The sequence below is a fragment of the Bombyx mandarina genome, chromosome 09, assembly GCF_030267445.1.
Source record: "Bombyx mandarina strain Sakado chromosome 09, ASM3026744v2".
NCBI lineage: Eukaryota > Metazoa > Arthropoda > Insecta > Lepidoptera > Bombycidae > Bombyx > Bombyx mandarina.
In genome coordinates, this window is record NC_143216.1 from 359,946 (window position 1) to 383,592 (window position 23,647).

A 23,647-nucleotide genomic window follows, 5' to 3' on the forward strand; every position below is an offset into this window, starting at 1 on the left:
CCTTATATTATGACATCGCCATAAATACATCCAATATAATATTATATGATGGCAAAAAAGCGATGATTAGCCGTATAATAACAATTCATTTTTCTGATTTAGATATCTTTAAAGTGTTTTTTTTATTGCTTCGATGGGCGGACGCGCTCACAGCCCACCTGGTGTTAAGTTGTTACTGGAACCCATAGACATCTACAACGTAAATGCACCACCCACCTTGAGATAAGTTCTAAGGTCTCAGTATAGTTACAACGGCTGCCGCACCCTTCAAACCGAAACGCATTACTGCTTCACGGCAGAAATAGGCAGGTTTGCGCAGAATTCAAAACATCTTCCAAGTACAGACAAAAGCACGGTACGTCAAGCGCTTATTAAATGCCATCTTTGTGTCTAACAGCATAAATTGGCAATACGTTAGTACGATAGAACTAGGTAGTTACCTAGGAATAATTCCTACCCTAACTAACCAGGAAAATAACATATTATCATGTAAAGAATTGAATGATTGGACAGAATATTATCACGTAGCTTATTACTGAAATAAAAAAGCATGTTTGACAACAATAATAAACATCATACATTAATAAATTGTATTTAATTACGTTTAGAATGGCGAAATGTAACCAAATGTCCGTAGTCTGCTGATCCCGCCGTCCGGATATATTGTTACTTTGATGTGAGTAATGACATCAGATTCACAATCAAACCAATGCTCTTTGTCTCCCTCGAGCTGAAATAGCAGTTTATTTATTTATTAAGTTGCACTAACAAAGTGATCATCGATACAAAACATTGAACAATTGACAAAAGTTCATGGCAGATGTCACCTCAATTATAGGTACAATCGACAGTGCATTAACAACAAAAATAAAAATAATATAACTAAGACTTGATTACATTTGATTGATTGCTTAAGATTAATTTATATTTAATTGGGAAATGATACGCAACAGATTTTTCCTGTAAGTTGTGAGACAATTAGAAAAAACATCTATTTCACTTAAAATTAGTTCAGCGCAATCGGACAACTCCGAATGAACATTGACGGAGACTGCGCTACCGTGGACATTATTGTAGTTTCAAAGGATTCTGTTTAAGGGAGAGTAAGCTTCTAAATTCGAACGAGCAGTTTAGTTATGTTTATTTCCATTACGTCTATCAAATATACACAAATTTAATTCTTTCGTATATGATACACATATATGCGCTTTTTCTCTCGAATAGCTCAGGAAGAGAGAGAGATGATTTTTGAGTAGTTTTTCCTATAAGACGTTTATGGGCTCCGAGAAACCACTTAGCTCCGAGTGTAACGTGACATGGTCTGTCCATTTAATGCAATAAAAAAGGGAGATAATCAGACAGCAGGTGACACTCCGGACAGGTTCAGGGATTAGTACCAGTAGTAATTTATTTTCATTAAGATCCTCCGACTTTAAGACAGCGTCGACGATAAATTGTCCACAAGTAACTGTGTTTTTTGTACGTTGCCAGCATTCTTTTATAGTAGGCTCAACTTCTCGCTATTTTTTACCATTTTGATGCCATAAGCACATTGATGCATTCTTCGAACGAGCTTTCAGAAGGTTATCAGCTTATTTGCGTACTATGGTTCAGCGTAGAACGTAAGTTAATTTTGTTCCAATGACATTTAAAAACATAACCGTTGAATGAAGTTAAAGGTCTTTATTTCTAGGCCCAGAATGCTTGAAAACAACACCATAATCATAGGGGATAGATAGGCTGCACCTGTTGGTTATATACTCATTTGTCATTTAGAAGACAAATATCTTACCGGATTCTGTTTTAAAACGGTAGTCCAACCCACTTTGTCTCCTGGAAACCAATTTTCTTTTCCCAAATATGCTCCTTCGATTTTCACATCACCTGGATAGTTTCCCTTGAAATGCGATGTGTCTACGCAAATCCGTCTTAATGATCCAGGAAAACCAAGCTTGAATATTGCCCATTCACTGACTAAAAGTTAAAACGTAAAGAAGTATTTCTATCCCTTCTGAAACCGTACATCTAAAATCCTTCACGCTCATGCATCGTTACATTTCTTGGTTTAGTTAAAATAAAATATTTGTAATAATTAAATAAAAAATATAAGAATTTATATAAGATAAAAATAAGAATATACACTTGAGATTCAATCAGAGTAGAGCAGTAGCAAAGCGGAGGATTTTAAGTAGGAAAGCGAACCCTGGTACTAGACTAAAAACGCTAGGAAGAATTAGAAAATTTGGAATAAACTCCCCTCTACGGTGTTTCCAGAACGCTATGACATAATATCTTTCTTCAAACGAGGCTTGTGACACTGCTGGCATTGCTGACGTCCATAAGCCACGATAACCACTCACCATCAGTTGGGCCGAATGACGACATTGGTTGGTTGGTTGATGGTTCCCTACAAGGGCAATAAAAAAAAGAAGAAGAAAAATATTCAATAACAATTATATTGAACCAGCAACTAACTCACCCATAAAACGCAATAATTATATGGGAGCAACGTTTCAGAAGCAGACCATTTAGTTCATAATTAAAGTTAGCACTTAAAATAAAGAAAATTACCAATTAATTTACCATTACAATTTAACGTCCCGTCTTCGTTCAGTTCAATAATTGCTGGTCTGTTTTGATTCCTGGCTGTCTCCCATCCATCAGACATTGAGACACCTTTGAATGGCTTCAAAATATTTCTAGGGTGGCTATAGTGTGCATTGGAATAGCCTGTGGTATGTAATTTATAGTTAGATGATACATTTTTTAACAGAGATAGGTACGAGCCCTCTAGCCACTTAACGTGAAGCAGTACACCATCACTATTGAAATTAATTAAATTTATGAGCACACGAAAACCCTCAATTTTTTATTTATTGCATAGATGGCTGGACGAGCCCACAGTCCACCTGGTGTTAAGTGGTTACTGGAGCCCATAGACATCTACAACGTAAATGCGCTACCCACCTTGAGATATAAGTTCTAAGGTCTCAAGTATAGTTACAACGGCTGCCCCACCCTTCAAACCGAAACGCATTACTGCTTCACGGCAGAAATAAGCAGGGCGGTGGTACCTACCCGCGCGGACTTACAAAGAGGTCCTACCACCAGTAATTACGCAAATTATAATTGTGGGTTTGATTTTTATTACACGATGTTATTTCTTCACCGTGGAAGTCAATCGTGAAAATTTGTTTAGTACATATTTCATTAGAAAAATTGGTGCCCGCCTGCGAGATTCGAACACCGGTGCATCGCTCAACACGAATGCACCGGACGTCTTATCCTTTAGGCCACGACGACTTCAAAATGCAAATAGTCCACTCACTGCAGTAGCGTTATCTTAAAGAACTGATGAGCATCCCTCCCAACTGTCCTTGAATTTTCTTGTTTAAGTTTCTTAGTTACTTTGATTACCTTGATTAACTCCACCGTTCAACATTGACACCAAGTCAGTTAGTTTATTTGCGGGTGGTTTTTCTGGACTCGCTTCACCGTACACTCTCAATCTGGCGATTCCACCATCAGGATAAATATTTAAGCGGATATGTGTCCAGGGCTTATCACTAAAAACCTGAGAAAAAAGTGTAACTTCAGTAATTTGAATTCACGATTTGATTTCAACTTCAAATAATTTCTAGAATGCTTTTAATTTCTTGGAAGAGGTCTTATCTAATAAATAGATGCCTATTCGAGAGTAAATAATCTCAAGATATAAGAATTATAATTCAGGTAATTAATTACCTTCACGTAATTATACCGGGTTACTTCGAACCCCGGTCTAAGAGAAGTGACAGGTACAATCTCTTTCCATTTTTCAGAAAAAATCCCTTCAACTCCATCTAAATCTTCTGCACTAGCACCAGATCCTACTGTCGTGTTTCTGGGTGGGATTAGCAATTCTTCTGAAAGGTAAGTTTTTCTTTTGTTAGAATCGATTAACTCAATAGGGTCAATAACTTGACGTATATGCACAATAACATATTCTGGGCCAATGGCGTTTAAGACAACCAAACCACCATACCTTTTCTGTTTCACAATTTTCAAAATCAAAATCGTAATCGTTGCTGTCTCGATTTCAAGACCACAGTTTCTCATTAATTACATGGAAAAAAATATCACAAAAATGATTGAAAATAAAATCTATATTAGCTACGTATTATATATTTTTGTTTGAAAAGTTGAAACCATTTTTGTGGCTGACTCTCGTTGCGATATTTGTAACAGTCTTTTAAAAAAATATTACATTGAATATTTACTACCGATCTGTTCTTTATATATTTTTATTCATAGCCTTAGTTTCATTTTAAGGTCGACGTCCTAAAAACAACCTTATCGCTTTTGTTTTAAAATGGTAATTTATTTACATAATTCACCTTCAGTAGACAATATAGTCGCTTGAATGGAAAACTTCAATACATTGTTGCCTGTGAAGTGAGCCGTGTCTAACAATAAGCCTGTTAAATAAAAAATGCTTGTTATTGTTTTTACAGTACACAAAAACATTTATTGTTAAATTTTCCATAGTAATATGTATGTATATTTAATTTAGAATGGCTTAAGTATTGATATTACATATATATGCCGGGACAATTTCTCGAACGACGTACATAAAATTGTCGTATGAGAGACCACTTGGTTAAACTAACTCACAATCCAGCCGGTATTAAGTGGTATTTGAGTCCAAGACATCATCATTTGTAACCATTTTGAGACACTGGGTCTGCGGAGGGACTTAAGCTCTCTCTGTATTTTGTACCGAATGTTCCATGGGGAGTGCGCTGAGGAATTGTTTGAAATGATCCCATCATCTCGTTTTTACTATCGCACCGTCCGCCATCCGAGCAGAGTTCATCCATACTACCTGGAGCCACTGCGTTGAACCACAGTGCGTTTTCAGAGATATTTTTTGCCACATACCATCCGGCTATGGAATGAGCTCCCCTCCACGACGTTTCCCGAGCGCTATGACATGTCCTTCATCAAACGAGCCTTGTGGAGAGTACTTAACAGTAGGCAGCAGCTTGACTCTACTCCTGGCATTGGAGACGTGCATAAGCGATAGTAACCACTCACCATCAGGTGGGCCGTATGCTCGTCTGCCAACAAAAAATACCCACCATAGGATCACAATATCATATCTGTACCGGCCATTAGTTTATCCAATAATATTTTAAATTTATTTCCGTATTCAGTATGCTATGGAGTAGGCGGTAAAACTGAACTATTCTTTTCATACTCCATTTATGCACGATATAGTTGTAAGGCTCCAGCAGATGATAAATTACATCGAGACGTGACCCTGGATTTTACCAGCTATTGACCACTCACGCAATCGTGAAAAGATTTATTTGAAAGGTAGAACAATGATTCTAATACACTTCAGAATTCAACCTTATATCTGTCCAAGGTAATCGCCACCGTTCTAATTCTGGACGTATCTTGATTCCATATTAACTTGTTCTATAGGCCCTAATAGCAATGGACAACACACTACTATTGATGATGATGAAGAATACCTCATCCTGTATGAAATGGAAATTAATTCCATAAGTTAATTTGGACTGAAACATACCTTTGATAACACAAGCCACAGCAAGCTTGATGATGCACCAGTCGTGTCCCGGGATCCTCTTCCGTCTGGTCTCCCACCCGTCCATCCATTTACCGTAGTCCGTGTATTTATCAGCTATGTATATCGGATCCGTGTCGGAGATTAAATTCTCGGCAACGGCGAAGAAATCATCTGTAGCGAACAGTATTTGTCCACCAGTCTATAAGCGTATTGTTTGTGTTGGAGTTACAAATGGTTTGAATATTCTAAGCCTGTCCGTAAGCAAGAATCTATATACGTAGCAGACACGCGTTTCGATTTGAAGGTGGGAACAAGCGTTACACAATACAAGTGATACTTCGATCACATATAAAGGTTTGGATGTCTCCGTCAAGCGCCTAACACCAAGTAGTCTATGCGCTCGTCTTTCCATATACAGCTAAAAAGACTAGAAAAAGATTGAAACTCTCCTAGACTACATGCTATGCCTACCCATTGTACATAGTTTTCAGAAATAATCAAAGCGCCTGAAAACCACCACACAGATATTGTTTTTGCATATTTAAATACTTACGTTACTTGTGGCGACTTCAGTTAAATTTATAAGCGTCGGTAAATTTTCAGTCATCGTACCTACAGATAAACACACGACTCAAGACGCTCTATTCGACTGAAATGAACAATTTTGTAGTTACGATATTTATATGTAACACAGCGCATGAAAATTTTCCTCTTCTGGGCCAACTTTCAATTAATGCCTGTTAAAAATGTCAATACCATAAACAGATAGGTCCCGTGTGTTCGCATCAGAGTGCAACATTTTTTTTGCGGAATGTAGCTGGACGAACTCACGGCCCACCTGGTCTTAAGTGACAACCGGAGCCCAGAAATACCACAACGTGAATTCCACCACGCACCTAGAGATTTGATGAAGTCGAAGTTTCAACTGTCAGTAATCTCTAGCTATAAATTCGGAGCGCGTTACTGCTTCACTGCTGAAATTTGGCAGGATGGCGGTCTCTACTCGTGCGGATTTTATAAACGTTAAAGTGGAAGTAACCTTTCTATCTCTAGTTTATCCGAATTAATAATTCAAGTTACGAATGCAGATGTGACGCTTGACAGCTTCCTGTAAAGTATTCCAAGAGGAATGTCGCGGATATTACGCCGGATATAGAACGTCCATATATTCGTAGTTTGAGGATATGACACCAACATTACCACCGATAGCGTGCTTAATCGCATTGTTATTGACTGTCTCTGAAGTCTCTGAGAAGATTTCAAAAGCTCGTACGTTGCATGCACCTGAGTTTTCGTTTTAAATCTGTAAAACATACCTACAGGCATTCTCATTGTTTGGTATGCAATGAGCAGACTATAAGGTATACGACAAAGGGAAGATCTTCCACCGAGCGGATGATATTGCTCGGTAGACCGACGGTCCCAATGTTGTTGTTCGGAACTTGTATATATAGGTAATATGCAAGCTTATCTTGAAAATGTCGTAAGCGAGATTCTCAGGCATCTGTCAAATATCCTGCGTGGTATGATGGCTACCGCCACACAGACTGTATTTTCGTGGGTTCTTCTGCAACACTAATTGAATAAGAATCATTAACATTAAATTGGATTGACAGAGGTTTGTTTAGAACTAACCACCGTTGATCCTTTTAAAGTCTAACCCACTTATCTACGCCCCCGTGTTTCATCACACAGTTTCATCATGCTTCGAAGAAACTTGCTCTTTGTTCTGCAATAATCTCAATAAGAAAGTAAGTCTGAGAACATCTGATAGCAGTACGGACTATGGGACTACTCCAAGAACAGGAAAATAATGATACGTATTCTGTTCCAAAATCACGATATCTCGCATGATAAGCACGTGATGGCGCTGGGACTACAGCACGGGCACAGTATTAATAAATTGACCAATTTCGGGCATGTACAATATGAACGAAGGCCAGAATCGGTAGAGCAGTATTATTATTTTTTATTGCCCTTGTAGAGAGACGACCATACGGCCCACCTGATGGTGAGTGGTTACCGTCGCCCATGGACTTCAGCAATACCAGGGGCAGAGCCAAGCCGCTGCCTACCGCTTAATAGTCTCCACAAGCCTCGTTTGAAGAAGGACATGTCATAGCGCTCGGGAAACACCGTGGAGGGGAGCTCATTCCATAGCCGGATGGTACGTGGCAAAAAAGATCTCTGGAAACGCACTGTGGATGACCGCAGTGGCTTCAGGTAGTATGGATGAACTCTACTCCGGTGGCGGGCGGTGCGATGGTAAAAACGAGATGCCGGTATAATCTCGAATAATTCCTCAGAGCACTCCCCATGGAACATACGGTACAAAATACAGAGGCAACCGATGTCCCTCCGCAGACCCAGAGGTTCCAAACGATCCGTGAGATTTTTTGCGAAACACAAACATATTAACCTAGAAATTAATCAATAAAGGCAGTTTGATGTATGTGACACCCTCATATCATATTATTTTTCTCTGTAAATATCGTTCACACGTTTTCCCATTGTTGCGTGAAACAAGGCCACGCCGAGACATCGTCACATTCATTTTAATATATTGTTTGTATCGATGTGTACAAATTGTATTATTTAGTTTTAGGTTATATATTGTTTTCTCAAACATTCACGCTACGTGAAATAAGGGAGAATAATAACAAACGGATTGAAATAAAAAGTGGAGGCTCATTTTGTATCTGATATGTGTATTGTATTTCGCGAAAACTAGAAATAGCTACTCGTACATTATAATGAATTTAAATATGTAGTAGCGCTTTAGTTTTCACACTTGCATGCACTGGCTGCTACAAGTAAGCTCGGCAAACAATCTTAATGAGTGGATGGCTGACAGAACCTTATCTGAGAAGGTCGGTAAATTTCGTCAACTAACAGCCTGCTGTGACATAAAAATGGTGCTTCTTATACGAGTGATGTCACGGAAATGACAGATGCGTAAACTCAAGGAAAAATTCGAAAATTAAAACTAAGCGACTAAACATGATTATTTTAAAACCTTTAATATCACTACATAGTATAAAACAAAGTCGCTTTCTCTGTCCCTATATCCCTATGTATGCTTAAATCTTTAAAACTACGCAACGGATTTTGATGCGTTTTTTTTAACAGATAGAGTGATTGAAGAGGAAGGTTTATATGTATAATAATATCCATTAAATAGTGGAGAAATCATTAATAAATTACAGTTTCCGAAGCGAAGCGAAGCGAGGGCGGGTCGCTATTTATTTATATTTTTCCGTTTTAAATATAAGTTATCTGATTTTTTCCTCGCTACTGTTTAAATAACTGAAATACTGAATTCTATAATAATTTGTACTAAATATAACTAGGTTCTTTGTTGGTCTAGAAACAGCGGCCTAAAAACGGCGAAACCAGTAGTTTTATTCATGTGAAATGAAGTGAAATTTATACGTTGTCGCTCGTGTCTTGTAATTTCAAGGGCATGGATACGATATAAAGGGACACCCTCCGTATTTTCTTCCTAGCGAAAATGTATTTTTATTTATTTATGTGTTCAATTACAATTATCATGAAAGTATTGACGGTATAAATTGTAGACAAAGCACAGATTGTACTTATTCTCCATATAATTGAGTTCTAGAAGTCTCATTTACCTCAAAGATATTTAATTTGTGTTAAGAAATAAGGGTGTCCGTTTATATACCGTATATAAATTATACACGACACACGAATTATTCATTACTGGTACCTCATGTGAGTCCGCGCGGGTAGGTACCACCACCCTGCCTATTTCTGCCGTGAAGCAGTAATGCGTTTCGGTTTGAAGGGTGGGGCAGCCGTTGTAACTATCCTTGAGACCTTAGAACTTATATCTCAAGGCCCTCCTTGGCGCATTTACGTTGTAGATGTCTATGGGCTCCAATAACCACTTAACACCAGATGGGCTGTGAGCTCGTCCACCCATCTAAGCAATAAAAAAAAAACACGAAATACTCGTTTAATACTTTTATTTTTATAGGTATAGCAAAGGTTTGTTGAACTAAGCACACAGTCAAATCCTTAGTTTAATATAATTGTAACACTAGGTCTAGTCTAGTTTAGTCCATAATTTAGTTCCCTCGAAAGGTCTGTTCTGCAAGGTCTGAATTTGCAATTTCTTTCTGAAAACCATTTGATACACATCTTAAAACGTGTTCTCTGCTTCTTTAGAAGTTCATGTCCTTGATGACGGTAGCAGTGCAGTCGAGTAGTTAAACAGTTCGACCGATCCAGCTATTTCTACTGTTTAGTTCACCAATGGACGGAAATCCACAAAACGAAAATGCATGTGCTCAATATTTTGCGAATAGAGTTATATGCGTTCGCTAAGTTTGATTATGTTTCAGCTAATGGACCGTAACCACAATTTGCGTACGAGAACCCAACAGTGCGCGGCGCGGCGGCGCGGCGGCGTTGGAATTCAAATTAATGTATTACTTACGATGTTTGTAAGCAATCAGTAATTTATGTGTGTTTTATTGGCTTAATTTGTCTTGTATGCACCCCATCTGCGGCTCAATGATGTGATATATGAACATATGTAACATATATTGTTATTGCTTATATACATTGTGCGATTTTTTGGGCAGGAAGAAATAAGCAGACTTCCTCTAATGCGTCGTTGGTAGAAAGTACACTACGTTAACGCCGAACCAACTAAAAGTTCACATTATTTCACAGTAAGATAACCTTTATTGTTATTGGTAGGGCGTCTTTTGAGCCCATACGGGTGATTTATATAGGCTTCAGTAACCACTTGCGTTAATACTTGAGTGAACTACCTCCCCATATATGCTGTATAAAAATCTCTAGCTGACTACTCTTAAATAGATGTAATATTTTTATTTCACCGATTTTCAATGGCTTCAATGATGTTTTCACATCAAATAAACTAAAAGAAAGTAACACGAATTTAGAACATCAACTTTTCGACAAGTTTGCCTCAAAAGATTCTGTCTCATCCTCTATTGTTGCACAATTTGTAATCTGGGTTATTTATTGAACATTATTTTTAGCTGTCTAAATTGTTGTTTATATAGATAGGTAATTTTTATTTTCATGCTATCTTTATTATTATTAATATCTTTATTACTATTATTGAAAAACATTCTCAATATATATTTTATATTTAATTAATAGAAACTTACAGAACATTTACACGTAATAATATATTTTGGTTAGGCTACGTGTAGTATAATACATAATGGTAGAGGTCTGCTTCACCGAAATGCTTGGTTATAAAGTAGTCTGGTCGACGTATCCTATAAGCCGGAGTCTGCTGAGTCCACCGTCCGGAGCTATTGTGACCCTGACATGGGTGATGAGGTCTGATTGGCAGCTGAACCAGTGCTCCTTGTGGGCAGATAGCTGAAACAAATCGAGAGCTTTTAAAACATGGCTAGGCGTTGGGTGCTTTTCGTAGAATCGTTTTGTTTATAAAAAAAGTGTTTTTTTTATTGCCCTTGCAGGCAGACGAGCGCACGGCCCACCTGATGGTGAGTGGTTACCGTCGCCCATGGACTTCAGCAATGCCAGGGGCAGAGCCAAGCCGCTTCCTACTGAAAACTCGCAACTTAAGTCGCAACTTAAAGCATTGAGGTCGCGTGACTCTTAACTATTAGTAAAAACTGATATACATATGTAAGTAGAGCTTATTTCATGCATTTTGTAAATAGGCAAGAAGCAAAAATCTGTTATTTAGACGAAGTTTGAAGGAGCGACGTATCCGAAGTTTGGGGCAGTGACTTAACTCTACACATGCCTGACATTTCTAATATATTTGGATGACCTACTTATACACAGTATTGCGTCTTTGCTTGTTGTTGTCTCGTTTAGTGCAGGAGAAATTCCAACGGAACTATTTTATATTTACTAAAACTTTAATCTACGTAATAATCCACAATTACCGAAATATTGTGAACGCCAGTCTTAGTGAGCTAGTTTAATGAAGTAACGAAGTTTTTTACGATTTTTTCAATGAACAATCAATGGCTTATATTTATTTTACATAATAAAATAAAGATATATGTATATAATATATAGATATGTATGATATAATGTTGTATTGTAAATTTTATTTAAAACAAAAATTTGGTGTTTATCGATAATTTTATAATATAACAAATCAAAATAATTTAACATAAATCAATTCACACAGTAGGACAGATCTTCCAATGCGCTTGAAGGAGGCACAGTTCCTAAGATACTGGCTGCGTTACCTCGTTGGACAGCCAGACTCACTCTGTGCAAAGTACCAGCCAGCCTTAGCATCACGTGTAACCTCTTTCAAGCGTTTGGAGATTTCTGATACAATATAATATAATTCTGTATAATATAATATAATCGAATGCAATCAATGTGGCACACAGAGTCAACAACTTTTTATTCGGTCTAAAGGATAAGATGTCCGGTGCATTCGTATCTAGCGATGCACCGGTGTTCAAATCCCGCAGGCGGGTACCAATTTTTCTAATGAAATACGTACTCAACAAATGTTCACGATTGACTTCCACGGTGAAGGAATAACATCGTGCAATAAAAATCAAACCCGCAAAATTATAATTTGCGTAATTACTGGTGGTAGGACCTCTTGTGAGTCCGCACGGGTAGGTACCACCGCCCCGCCTATTTCTGCCGTGAAGCAGTAATGCGTTTCGGTTTGAAGGGTGGGGCAGCCGTTGTGACTATACCGAGACCTTAGAACTATATCTCAAGGTGTGTGGCGCATTTACGTTGTAGATGTCTATGGGCTCCAGTAACCACTTAACACCAAGTGGGCTGTGAGCTCGTCCACACATCTAAGCAATAAAAAAAAAAAAAAAAAAAAAAGTAGCTCTTTCACTCTCATGTGACGATGTAGTAAGTAGTAAGCAGTACAAGAGCCCATGGCCATTATCAAAACAAACAAAATTACAAAATATAAATAATACCCTCAACATTCAGTTCAATAATTAAGTTAAATTATTTTTAGTTACGTTAATTGTTATTTGCTTGTTATAATTGTTGTTAGTTATTTGCATAATTACTGGTGGTAGAACCTCTTGTGAGTCCGCACGGGTAGGTACCACCGCTCCGCCTATTCCTGCCGTGAAGCAGTAATGCGTTTCGGTTTGAAGGGTGGGGCAGCCGTTGTGACAATACTGAGACCTTAGAACTTTATATCTCAAGGTGTGTGGCGCATTTACGTTGTAGATGTCTATGGGCTCCAGTAACCGCTTAACACCAGATGGGCTGTGAGCTCGGCCACACATCTAAGCTTTACTTTAATAAAAACTTTAAAAAAGTTATTATACAAAAAAAACTGATGATGTCGACTCTACAAAATGTATTATTCAAATTATAACGTTATTATATATAAGTGTTACGAGCAGAAATCGCTCGATAAAACCCGTCAATGAGCGTTCACAAGCAAATAAAATTTTAGCACATAATAACTTTAGTTTCATTTATTTCAGTGCACTTGCCGCATGCCGTCGGTAAACTGTGTCGCCGCTATCGCATTTACTTTACGATCGACACATGAAACTTCATGTTAACATATCATTTTATTTAAACGTTCGAATCACAGCATGTTTACTATTTTATATTAAAACAGGTTGGATCAGTTTCGGTTGTAAGGAGTTTTGATGCTTTCGTTAAAGTGGTGGTGGTGGTTGAAGTATTATTGGTGGTAGGACATCTTATGAGTCCGCACGGTTAGGTACCACCACCCTGCTTATTTCTACCGTAAAGCAGTAATGCGTTTCGGTTTGAAGGGTGGGGCGGCCGTTGTAACTATACTGAGACCTTAGAACTTATATCTCAAGGTGGGTGTAGCATTTACGTCGTAGATGTCTATGGGCTCCAGTAACCACTTAACACCAGGTGGGCTGTGAGCTCGTCCACCCATCTAAGCAATAAAAAATAAAAAGTGACAACTGAAGATGAAGTCATAATAAGAATTCCTTACCTACATTATTTGTTGCAGTTATAATTAATTAGCTACTTTTTTTAAATGTGCTGGTTAAATCTCCCGTAAAGCAAGAAGCAAGTATGCTTTCTAGTCCGATGCTTTCTCCACGGAACTCGAGAAAATCACAATCAACGTCATTGTGTCCTTCCGCACTTTATTTCGTATTTTTTATAAATATTTTTATTAAAGAACGAAGCAACTCAGAACTATTTAATATATATATTATTTTACTTTTGCCAAAAATTGCTATCCTAAATACTGTTGTTAGCCTACGCTTCTCTCAAATATCTCATACTGTACAAACGAATTTGCGACATCAATCTTTTGAAAAATGTCTGAACTCTGATCACAACTAGAGGCAGCCTGAGAGCTTGTCTACTACTCATCTCTTCATTTATAAAATAATTAAATTTAAAGCGTTGCCAATTCTCCTTCATTTCAAGTAGCTCAGTTCTCTTATGGCGACTACGTGACTAAGTTGCTACATGTATCAGTTCTTACCTTGCTCGGTACCAATATGCTTCTCCAATTACATTCGTTATTGGATTGGCTATCCCAATCATTCTGTCCCAAATTGCAGCCTTCAATCCTGATATGATCTGGATAATTGCCTTTGAAATGTGTTGTGTCCATGCACACTCTTCTTATTGTACCAGCGAAACCTAATTTGTAGACAGCCCACTCGTTGCCTGCAAAGATGTTAATTATTATATATTATTATTATATTATAAGTATTTTCTGGGAAAATAAACGGATAAATAACGGTAAGCAATAAAAAAAATGCTTAGATGCGTGGACGAGCTCACAGCCCACCTCGTGTTAAGTGATTACTGGAGCCCATATACATCTACCGCGTAAATGCGCCACACACCTTGAGATATAAGTTCTAAGGTATCAGTATTGTTACAACGGTTGCCCCACCCTTCGAACCGAAACGCATTACTGCTTCACGGCAGAAATAGGCGGGGCGGTGGTACCTACCCGTGCGGACTTACAAGAAGTCCTACCACCAGTAAAAATATCAATATTTCTATAAAATATTAATATAAATTAATATAAATTTTATTAATATTTCTACAACTGACTCTCGCGCTCTGGAAAAGGGGGCATTCATTACGTGTTCATTGATCACTATGTATTGATAGCATCTGACCTGAAAACCTCAGAGTGCCGTCATCATTCTCTTCGATGATCTCGGGCCTATCCGCCCTTCTCGCCGTCTCCCACCCATCAGCCATTGACCTGCTTTTCATTGGTTTCAATATATTTCTAGGGTGTCCGTAGTGAGCGTTCGAAAAACCTTAAATAAATAAATAATTTTAAATACAAGTCTTAGGTTTGGATTTAGTAAAGATGTTTTATTGTGTAATCTAGGCTTGATGTTTTGCGTTACAACTTGAATAGTGTTTTGAGAGAGAATTGCCAACTTTGATCCTGAGTCCCAAAGTGAGTGACGGCATCAAGTTATTGCCTCTAAAGAGTCCGGTAGCTAATGAATACAAGGTGGGCCATGTGACCGTGAACAATAACAAAAAAGACAAATGTCAGGTTTATCGAATCACATTCAGATATACTTATTTTTGTTTTGTTTAATGTACTAAATTTACGTAACGTAGTTCTAGTTAGAAACATAAGTGCGCTTATGAAGAAATCGAGTCTAATTGGAAAATTAATTTTGCTAACTTATTAGGCTTCCAGCGGTTCCCTGTACAGATAATCTGAGAGTTTGGCTTCTTTAAAGAACGTGTAATTAATTGTGTGTTCACGTTAGATGCCATTATTTTCACTAATATAAACAAGCTAGTATTTTGATACATGAATTCGAGTTTCTTAAACATCGGAGAAGAGCTTATCCTTTTCATGAACCTTTTTACAGCAATAAGTGCCTAATATGAATCCATACATATTATTATGTACCATCGGAGTGAGAACCAACTTTTATATTAATAGAATTGTAACTTCGACATCGGAGAGAAAACATAAAATAAAAAAATGTTATAACTAAAATAATCCATTTCTACATAGACATACCTTGACAGATTCCTCCATTAAGTAATGACACTAAGTCTATCATATCGTGAATAGCCAGAAGTTCGGGTTTGGCTTCGCCGAATACTCTGAGTCTGGCGATGCCACCATCAGGATATATGTTAACTCGGATGTGTGTCCAGGAGTCATCGTTTACGACCTAATTGGATAGAATTATAATTATTAACGCTATTTTTGGGGTATGACCTAGTGACATTAATCTATTAAGTAGGCCTACTACTTCACTACGATCAATAGCATCAGCTTGTTTACAAAATGTATCCTCCTACTAATCTGCTTTGATCTGTCGACATTGGACATGCACTTCTCAGGCAGAGACAGTCAGAGAATCAGCCCGTTTTATTATAATATATGTTATTGGAAGCCGTATTATTATTAAGTTTAAGGAGTATCGTTCAACAATACAATACCGGACACTTGGACCTCATGTCTTGAACACCTGAACGAGCGATAGCAGAATAGACTAAAACACCAGTAATTTGTAACTCTGTAAAGTTATTAGCAACAGCAAGTTATACCAACAATCAATGTTAGAGTGCAATAATACAGACTCATACATGGAATCTCTAAAACTAAAAACCTCGAGAAAACGAAACGAAAACGTTGTAGATGTCTATGGGCTCCGGTAACCACCTCACATCAGATGGGCCGTGAGCTCGTCCACCAATCTAAGCAATAAAAATAAACAAACAAACACAACCAGCCGATGGTCAATATCTGATTTCTTTTTGGGGGATTGTGTTGAGATCTACAACTCTGAGGCCTGTGGTATTCGAACTTAATTCAAATTTGATTTTACTTACTTTTTGATAATTGAATCTGGTATCTTCATATCCCGGCCGTAGCACAGTAACAGGGACGATCTCTTGCCACTCATCCGAATGAATTCTGGTGATCAGTTCCATGTCTTGGGCGGAACATGACGAGCCCATCGTGGGATGTCTGACTGGTATAAGTTTTTCATCTGTAAATTTAAATTTTTAGTTTACTTTAGATTATCAAAGTATATTTACGAGGTTTAATTACGTTCACTGTTCTATATGAACAGTCGAAATGGTCAAGTCGCTAACTGAAAGTTGTGTAGACAGTGCCTACCTCATGTAACGTCATATTATATCATTTCAGTCTGTGGTAAATTAAAAATAAGAGCGTTTCTTTCCTATAAATAACACCTGATTGTCTATTTGCATATGCAAATCTATTTTCAAAATTTTAATAGTTCCAAATTATCCTAACGTTTGTATTTTATAAAAATACGAGTACATATATTATATGTACATATTTATGTTTATAAATTATTTTTCTCACCTTCTGAAGTCAGTGTTGCTGCTTGAATTGAAAACTTTGGAGCATTGTTTCCAGTGAAGAAGGCTGTATCTATCACCAATCCTGTTGAAAATAATTCAATATTACATACAATTTTTTTTTTAAATGTATGTATGTTTTTTTTTTTTTTTTTTTTTTTTTTATTGCTTAGGTGGGTGGACGAGCTCACAGCCCACCTGGTGTTAAGTGGTTACTGGAGCCCATAGACGTCTACAACGTAAATGCGCCACCCACCTTGAGATATAAGTTCGAAGGTCTCAAGTATAGTTACAACGGCTGCCCCACCCTTCAAACCGAAACGCATTACTGCTTCACGGCAGAAATAAGCAGGGTGGTGGTACCTACCCGCGTGGACTCACAAGAGGTCCTACCACCAGTTGGAGTATTTCTACTTTCGGGTAGCGACAAGGTAAGCGGGTGGTCTTCGTAAGTCAATAAAACCAGAAATGTTAACTCAGAGCGTATATTACGCAGGAGCGTTCTGTCTGACACGGTGACTCGCTCGCTTCTGAGCTCGAGTTTTTTTTTTTTTCCTACCTATGCTGGTAGCCGTGAGAGGCTATTTCAGCTTCGCCCTAACGTTTGTAGGTGAGCTCGCGGGACTCAACCAGAGAGTTGCTAGCACTGGCCCTAGCATGAGCAGTACTTTGCAGAATCTACCACCGGATCGGAAACGCGACCCACTGAGAAGATCCGGTGAGAAACTCAGTGGGCTGTGTCTATGGGTTAGTTCGCTCGTCGAGCCCTTCGTCGCAAGCGACGGGTTCCAGCGGCTACGATGAGAGGGTTCTCATGTCATGCCGCCTTCTCAAAATGGCGCAGCGATGCCGACTGTAGATACTTACTAAATGAGTCGAGCTCCAGGTCATCGTGGAGATCCACATTCCTAAGGAACCATGGCGCTCCGACGGCTATCCTGCAGAATCGTGATTGAATAACCTGAAGGGATTTCAAGTGGGTGCGGGCTGCGTGAGCGAACGCTACGCTTGCATACGTCATGACGGGGTGTATACAAGTTTTGTAGAGAGTTACCTTATTGCGGAGGGACAGTTTGCTTCGACTACAAAGCATTGGATAGAGTCGTCCTAGTATAAACGCGGCGCGGTCGCGTACCTTTTTTATATGCGGACGTAATGTCATCCCTCTGTCGAGGGTGACGCCTAGATATTTGACCTTCGAGGCCCACGGTATGGGCCGGCCAAAGAGAGTGATGGGGCTAACGGCGGAGGTGTTTGCGCGCCTACTACGGAGTGGGATGCTCGAAGTGATGTTCGGAGGGCGACCCCTTTTGAAGAGCACCGCTGTGCTTTTCGTGGGGTTGATGTCAATTTGCCACTTCCGGAACCATGGTGGCTACTGCGATCTGGAGTCGCCGATAAAGCAGCGATATCTTCCTACACGAGTAGTAGATAGCCGTGTCATCGGCGAAGAGCGCTAGATGGGTCTCTGGAGACCGGGGTATATCATTGATATACAAACTAAATAATAACGGGAAGAGCGCGGAGCCTTGCGGGACTCCGGCAGTCAGTTGACGGGGACGAGAACGAGTTCCCTCTACTCGATATCGAAACGAACGGTTCGACAAGAAGTCTCGTATGATGAGCACGAGTCTGTCTGGCACTCCCATGTTGTACAGTTTGTAAATTAAACCGTTGTGCCAGACTTTGTCGAACGCCTTCGCGATGTCGAAGAAGAGGGCGCCGGTTGGGATTTGTTTACGCCTATTTAGTCCTATCAGGATGTGCTCCGTGAGGCGGTGCACTTGTTGTACGCACGAGTGTTTAGAGCGGAATCCGAACTGTTCGTCTATGAGAAGAGCTCGAGAGACAACAACTGAGCGTTTTTATAGCAAAGTATCGTGGTGGGACGATGTTGTTTACGACTCTTATCTTGCACGTGTTGTTTTCGATGAATGCTTGCACGTGTTTTTTGTCGTCCCATCTTTATTAATCATGAACTAATAGTTTATAAAAACACGCGCCGACATGTATACTCTTCATCATTACCAAAACAACTTATTATCTAGAAATATTATTCATTCATTTCACTTCTTTTTAATTGGATACCCAGAAAACGAGTTTTGGGGAAAACAAGTGGAATGTTTTTAACGCAATTGTTACGTCATCATAACTGTTACTCTGAGTATAATTAATAAACTAAAGTATATTTCAACTTTTATTTATTGATTCAGGGATTGCTATTAGTTTGGAGTCCTCCTTGTGGTTCCTACTCAATTACAAGACATCAGAAATCAACTAATTACCCAATCAACCAATAAAACTTCTTTATTAGTTAAGGCATAGACACATCTCATGCTAATCACTGAGAATTATTAAATGATTTCAAACTGTTTCACCTTTTATGACGCATTTGGTAGCCAGCTTGATGATGCACCAGTCGTGTCCCGGGATCCTCTTCCGTCTGGTCTCCCAGCCGTCCATCCATTTACCGTACTCCGTATATTTATCAGCTATGAATATTGGCTCTTCATCAGCTATCATATTTTCACAGGTTGCAAAGAAGTCATCTGTGGCGAATAATACTTTTCCACCAGCCTACAAACAAAGGAATAAAATAAGTTATAGATAATAATATAGTCAGTTCCAAATTTATTTTCGTAAATATAATAGTGAGATTTTTCTTTCGTTAATACAATTGCCATTTATTATTGACTAGCTGAGCCGGCAGACTTCGTATTACCTCAATCGATAAATAAAAGACCTAAACTTTTGTATAAAATAAACTTAAAACAAACAAAATTAATTTTGATATTTATCTACCTTCTAAACCTTCTCTGGACTTCTACAAATAATTCAAGACTAAAATTAGCCAAATCGGTCCAGCCGTTCTCGAGTTTTAGCGAGACTAACGAACAGCAATTCATTTTTATATATATAGATTTATGCCTAACAAATTGAGAAGATAACTTCTGAATATATTTCATGTTACGTAATACAGCAAAATCTGTAGATGTAAGACTTTATTACTGTGCCGAAACAGTAACGTTTTGTTATTTTGTTTTACAGTTCATTCAACTTTCGATTTAATTAGATAAGAGAGAACCAACGAACGTTAATGGCATTTGTAATTTTAATTATAAATAATTCTTAATTCAATGAGAATCTGCTTCAACGGTAACTTATTAGGTTGGAGTTAATTTCCAGTTGAGTGAACCAGATGAGGATTATTTCTTGAAAAATACTCTGAATGCCGATAGATGAACCAACACAACGTACTGCCAACACACTGCCTACCACCTAAAAACATTAAGTCCAAGTTTCGATTAAATAAACCCTCAGACTTCGTGAAGTGATTGGATTAGAACGTACTTGTGTACAACGTAGTTAGTCATTTGTAGCTGTCAGAGAAAATAAGAAATTCGCAATAACATTAATCGTGTTAACGACTTTTGTAAGATAAGCTTTTTTAATTATTTATTGCCGTTATAGGCAGACGAGCATACGGCTCACCTGATGGTGAATGGTTACCGTCACCCATGGACTTCAGCAATGCCAGGGGCAGAGCTAAGCCGCTGCCTACCGTTAAATACTCTCCACAACCCTCATTTAAAGAAGGACATAGCGCTCGGGGAGCACCGTGGAGAGGAGCTCATTCCAAAGCCGGATGGTACGTGGCAAAAAAGATCTCTAGAAACGCGCTGTGGATGAACGCAGTGGCTTCAGGTAGTATGGATGAACTCTACTCCGGTTGCGGGCGGTGCGACAGTAAAAACGAAATAATGGAATCATCTCAAACAATTTTCAGAACACTCCCCATGGAACATACGGTACAAAATACAGAGAGAAGCAATCTATCCGATGATTTGCAAGCGAAATAAATTGTCCCTTAGAAATAAAATGACACTCTACAAAACTTGAATATGCCCCGTCATGACCTATGCAATTGTAGTGTTCACTCACGCGACGCGCACCAACTTGAAACCCCTTCAAATAATGCAATAGGGCTTTTGCAGGATAGCCGCCGGAGCCCCATGGTACATCCGAAACGTGGACGACGACATGGACCTAGAGTCCATCATTAAGGATCTACAGTCGCCATCAGCGCGACATTTCGCGAAAGTGGCACGACACGAGAACCCTCTCATCGTGGCCGCAATCAAGTTCAATTCCCCCCACTCGGAGACTCGGTCCAGAGAGCTCTCCACTTCGGACACAAGTTTTGATCGTCTCTCTTGCACCACGCTCTGAGAGAGACCCTGATGGCCGATATACTATGTGCAATCTCCAAGAGCTCAAACAATCGGTCTACCAATCGGAAGACCTTTCGCTTAACATTTTGCTATAGTACTCAAGATTAGAATTAGAAAAATATCTAGTGAAAGCTAAACTTAGGTAGATAACAAAATGAAGAGACTACTGAAGGGTGGTTGTAGCGCATTCTATTTGATTCTATATAAATCTAATATTTATAGAACATACATATCTTTTTAAAAATTGAATTTAACTGTTTTTAATGATATACCCAACATAGTACAAGCTGATAGTAGTCCCATGAATATATGTACGTGATATTCTGATTGATAGCTGACCGTATCGTTTCGTGTAAGATCGACTGGGCTAGTCTATGAAATCTTCTAATCTATGCGAGACAACCTGCTTTCGTAAAAATAAATATTACATTTTTGCTCGAATAGGCATAAAAGAAGAAGTTAAATCAATACTCACACTGTGACTTGCCAGCTCGCTGAGCGAAGTATAGCTTGGTGGGTGAATCAACATCTTGAGCAATGGACACAACTGTCTACAGTAGCACAGGACGATAGCGGACTGCGATATCATGCCCGCTAGAAGCGTTTATATACTACACATAGATAGTACAGGTGCGAGTTACGGTCTAATGGAAATGTTGCTATTTTAGTAACTATTCATTTTCCAGTACTTATTTGTAAATAAAAAGTTTTGCACTTCAATTGAACACGATTTGTAAATAGTATTTTTAAATATTGAATAAATTTTCTAGTTGCCATGCAAGGGTTCGGCGATCTCATTATAATTGTATTTTTACTATAAGTCTCAAACTAGTTCGCGTACCACAAACTGGAAGAGATTTAAAATTAATCGAACTCACATACAAGTATTTATATTTATTTATTAAGTTGCACCAACAAAGTGATCATCAATACAAAACATTGAACAATTGACAAAAGTTCATGGCAGATGTCACCTCAATTATAGGTGCAATCGACAGTGCATTAACAACAAAAATAAAAATAAAAATATAACTAAGATTTGATTACATTCTATTGATTGCTTAAGATTAATTTATATTTAATTGGGAAATGATCCGCGATTTATAGAAGATTAAGTAATAAAAGGTGTGTAACAAATAACTGATAACTTCAAACTAAAAGGTAGGAATTCTGCGTGACTCAAATTTAGGGGATGGTAAAACCAAACCAACTGGATTTACAATAGAAACAACTATATGTACTCAACTGCTGTTAAGTACCTACAGTTCTGCTGAACAATGGTTGAAGTCTTCTGATCAACAGCTGTGCAGGCCATTGTCAAACTTCATCTGTTGACCGTACAGGTGTTTTCATTACTACTGTTCATAATTTCACGCTATAGACCGAGCCAATCTTCCAAGTACTCCAAGAAATTAAAATCGAGAAGATACTTAAAATGCTCAATCTGTGCCCTTGTACATAAAAGTAAGTAAATTATACCAGCCCTACTGCCAAGGCTAAAAACGGTAAACGTAGAGGATAAGATCACAATGAAGAAGCCCCGTTTGTTCAAACCAATTTCATTATCAACATCGCAGAAGCCATGCATCTTGCAGGGAGCCGAAACAGATGAAAGAGACAAAACCTTCCTCAACGTAGTAAAACAAAAGACACCGCAGCTAGCAATTAAAACCTACACATAAAGAATATAGTTGTATATAAGTAACATTTGAAGGTAAGCATGCCTGTGATACAAATAGTGATAAATCTACTGATTTAATTAACCAGTAGGGACATAATAGCAGTCCTACCACCGATCTCTGTTTAAGGTAAAGAGATCTTCGAAAACCGCAATCAAAAGGCTATTCGCCGGAAACCACTGAATGACACGCTATTTTAGTGGTCACCGAAAGACTGATAGCATACCATTCGTAAAAGTATTTGTAATCATAATGATCAATAATGACTCGCAGTAACCACAGAAAAGAATGTTATAAAACTATATTTAGATATATAAAACATGTGCAGCAACCTTTTCATATTTCAAGGTCGACTTCCTGAATCATTTCCATTGAAACCAAATTGGGATTATACAAAAAGCATTATGTATTGTAGAAGCATTGTTAGCTTGTTTCTACAATAAAAAAATACACTTTTTACACTCTACATTACTTTTATAAATAAATAGAATTTGCTCAAGTTGAATTGAATTTATATTTACATTTTTTTTTTATTTTTTTTTTAGAATTTACTTTTATAAATAGGTAGAATTTGCTCAAGTTGATAATTTGCTAATATACTACTTTGCTAGCATTTCTTTGAAAACTCTGAGGTTACCGAGTCGATTTCATAATTTCTTTTGTAGATGACATGACTGAATAAGTTCTATTATGTTTTGATATAAATACGATTCGAATTTCATCAACATCCAATAAACTACAGTTTGTCCGTATAATGTACGGCTGGCAGTTGGAACGTGACTCGAGAAGAACCAGAAAGCTTAAGAGAGAAGCACTCTCCGCGATAACAAAGAAAT

General features: G+C 38.2%; 2 protein-coding genes across 2 annotated transcripts; both read right to left on the minus strand.

Moving 5' to 3' along the window:
• Positions 1-578: 578 nt before the first annotated feature.
• On the minus strand, positions 579-6,182 carry LOC114253399 (allantoicase). Its single transcript, XM_028188268.2, has 8 exons — positions 6,129-6,182; positions 5,576-5,774; positions 4,377-4,457; positions 3,745-3,905; positions 3,418-3,574; positions 2,584-2,730; positions 1,793-1,974; positions 579-730 (listed from the first exon to the last, which is right to left on the minus strand). The coding sequence occupies exons 1-8, from the start codon at positions 6,180-6,182 to the stop codon at positions 605-607; spliced, it is 1,107 nt and encodes a 368-aa protein (XP_028044069.2). The 3' UTR covers positions 579-604.
• Positions 6,183-10,703: 4,521 nt separating this feature from the next.
• On the minus strand, positions 10,704-21,750 carry LOC114253334 (allantoicase). The gene is made up of 8 exons (XM_028188173.2): positions 21,608-21,750; positions 19,279-19,477; positions 16,905-16,985; positions 16,400-16,560; positions 15,579-15,735; positions 14,701-14,847; positions 14,049-14,236; positions 10,704-10,963 (listed from the first exon to the last, which is right to left on the minus strand). Exons 1-8 carry the CDS (start codon positions 21,719-21,721, stop codon positions 10,832-10,834), a joined length of 1,179 nt encoding a protein of 392 aa, XP_028043974.2. The 5' UTR covers positions 21,722-21,750; the 3' UTR covers positions 10,704-10,831.
• Positions 21,751-23,647: the final 1,897 nt, after the last annotated feature.

Excerpts from the sequence above, each read along its gene's own strand:
- LOC114253399 (XM_028188268.2), bottom strand. The coding sequence starts at position 6,182 with ATGACTGAAAATTTACCGACGCTTATAAATTTAACTGAAGTCGCCACA. Across the intron at positions 4,458-5,575 it reads TGTGGCTTGTGTTATCAAAG|GCTTATTGTTAGACACGGCT; the intron begins GTATGTTTCAGT and ends TTTATTTAACAG. Across the intron at positions 3,575-3,744 it reads CCCGGTATAATTACGTGAAG|GTTTTTAGTGATAAGCCCTG; the intron begins GTAATTAATTAC and ends CTTTTTTCTCAG.
- LOC114253334 (XM_028188173.2), bottom strand. The coding sequence starts at position 21,721 with ATGATATCGCAGTCCGCTATCGTCCTGTGCTACTGTAGACAGTTGTGT. Across the intron at positions 19,478-21,607 it reads GCGAGCTGGCAAGTCACAGT|GCTGGTGGAAAAGTATTATT; the intron begins GTGAGTATTGAT and ends CTTTGTTTGTAG. Across the intron at positions 10,964-14,048 it reads GCATATTGGTACCGAGCAAG|CTATCTGCCCACAAGGAGCA; the intron begins GTAAGAACTGAT and ends GATTTGTTTCAG.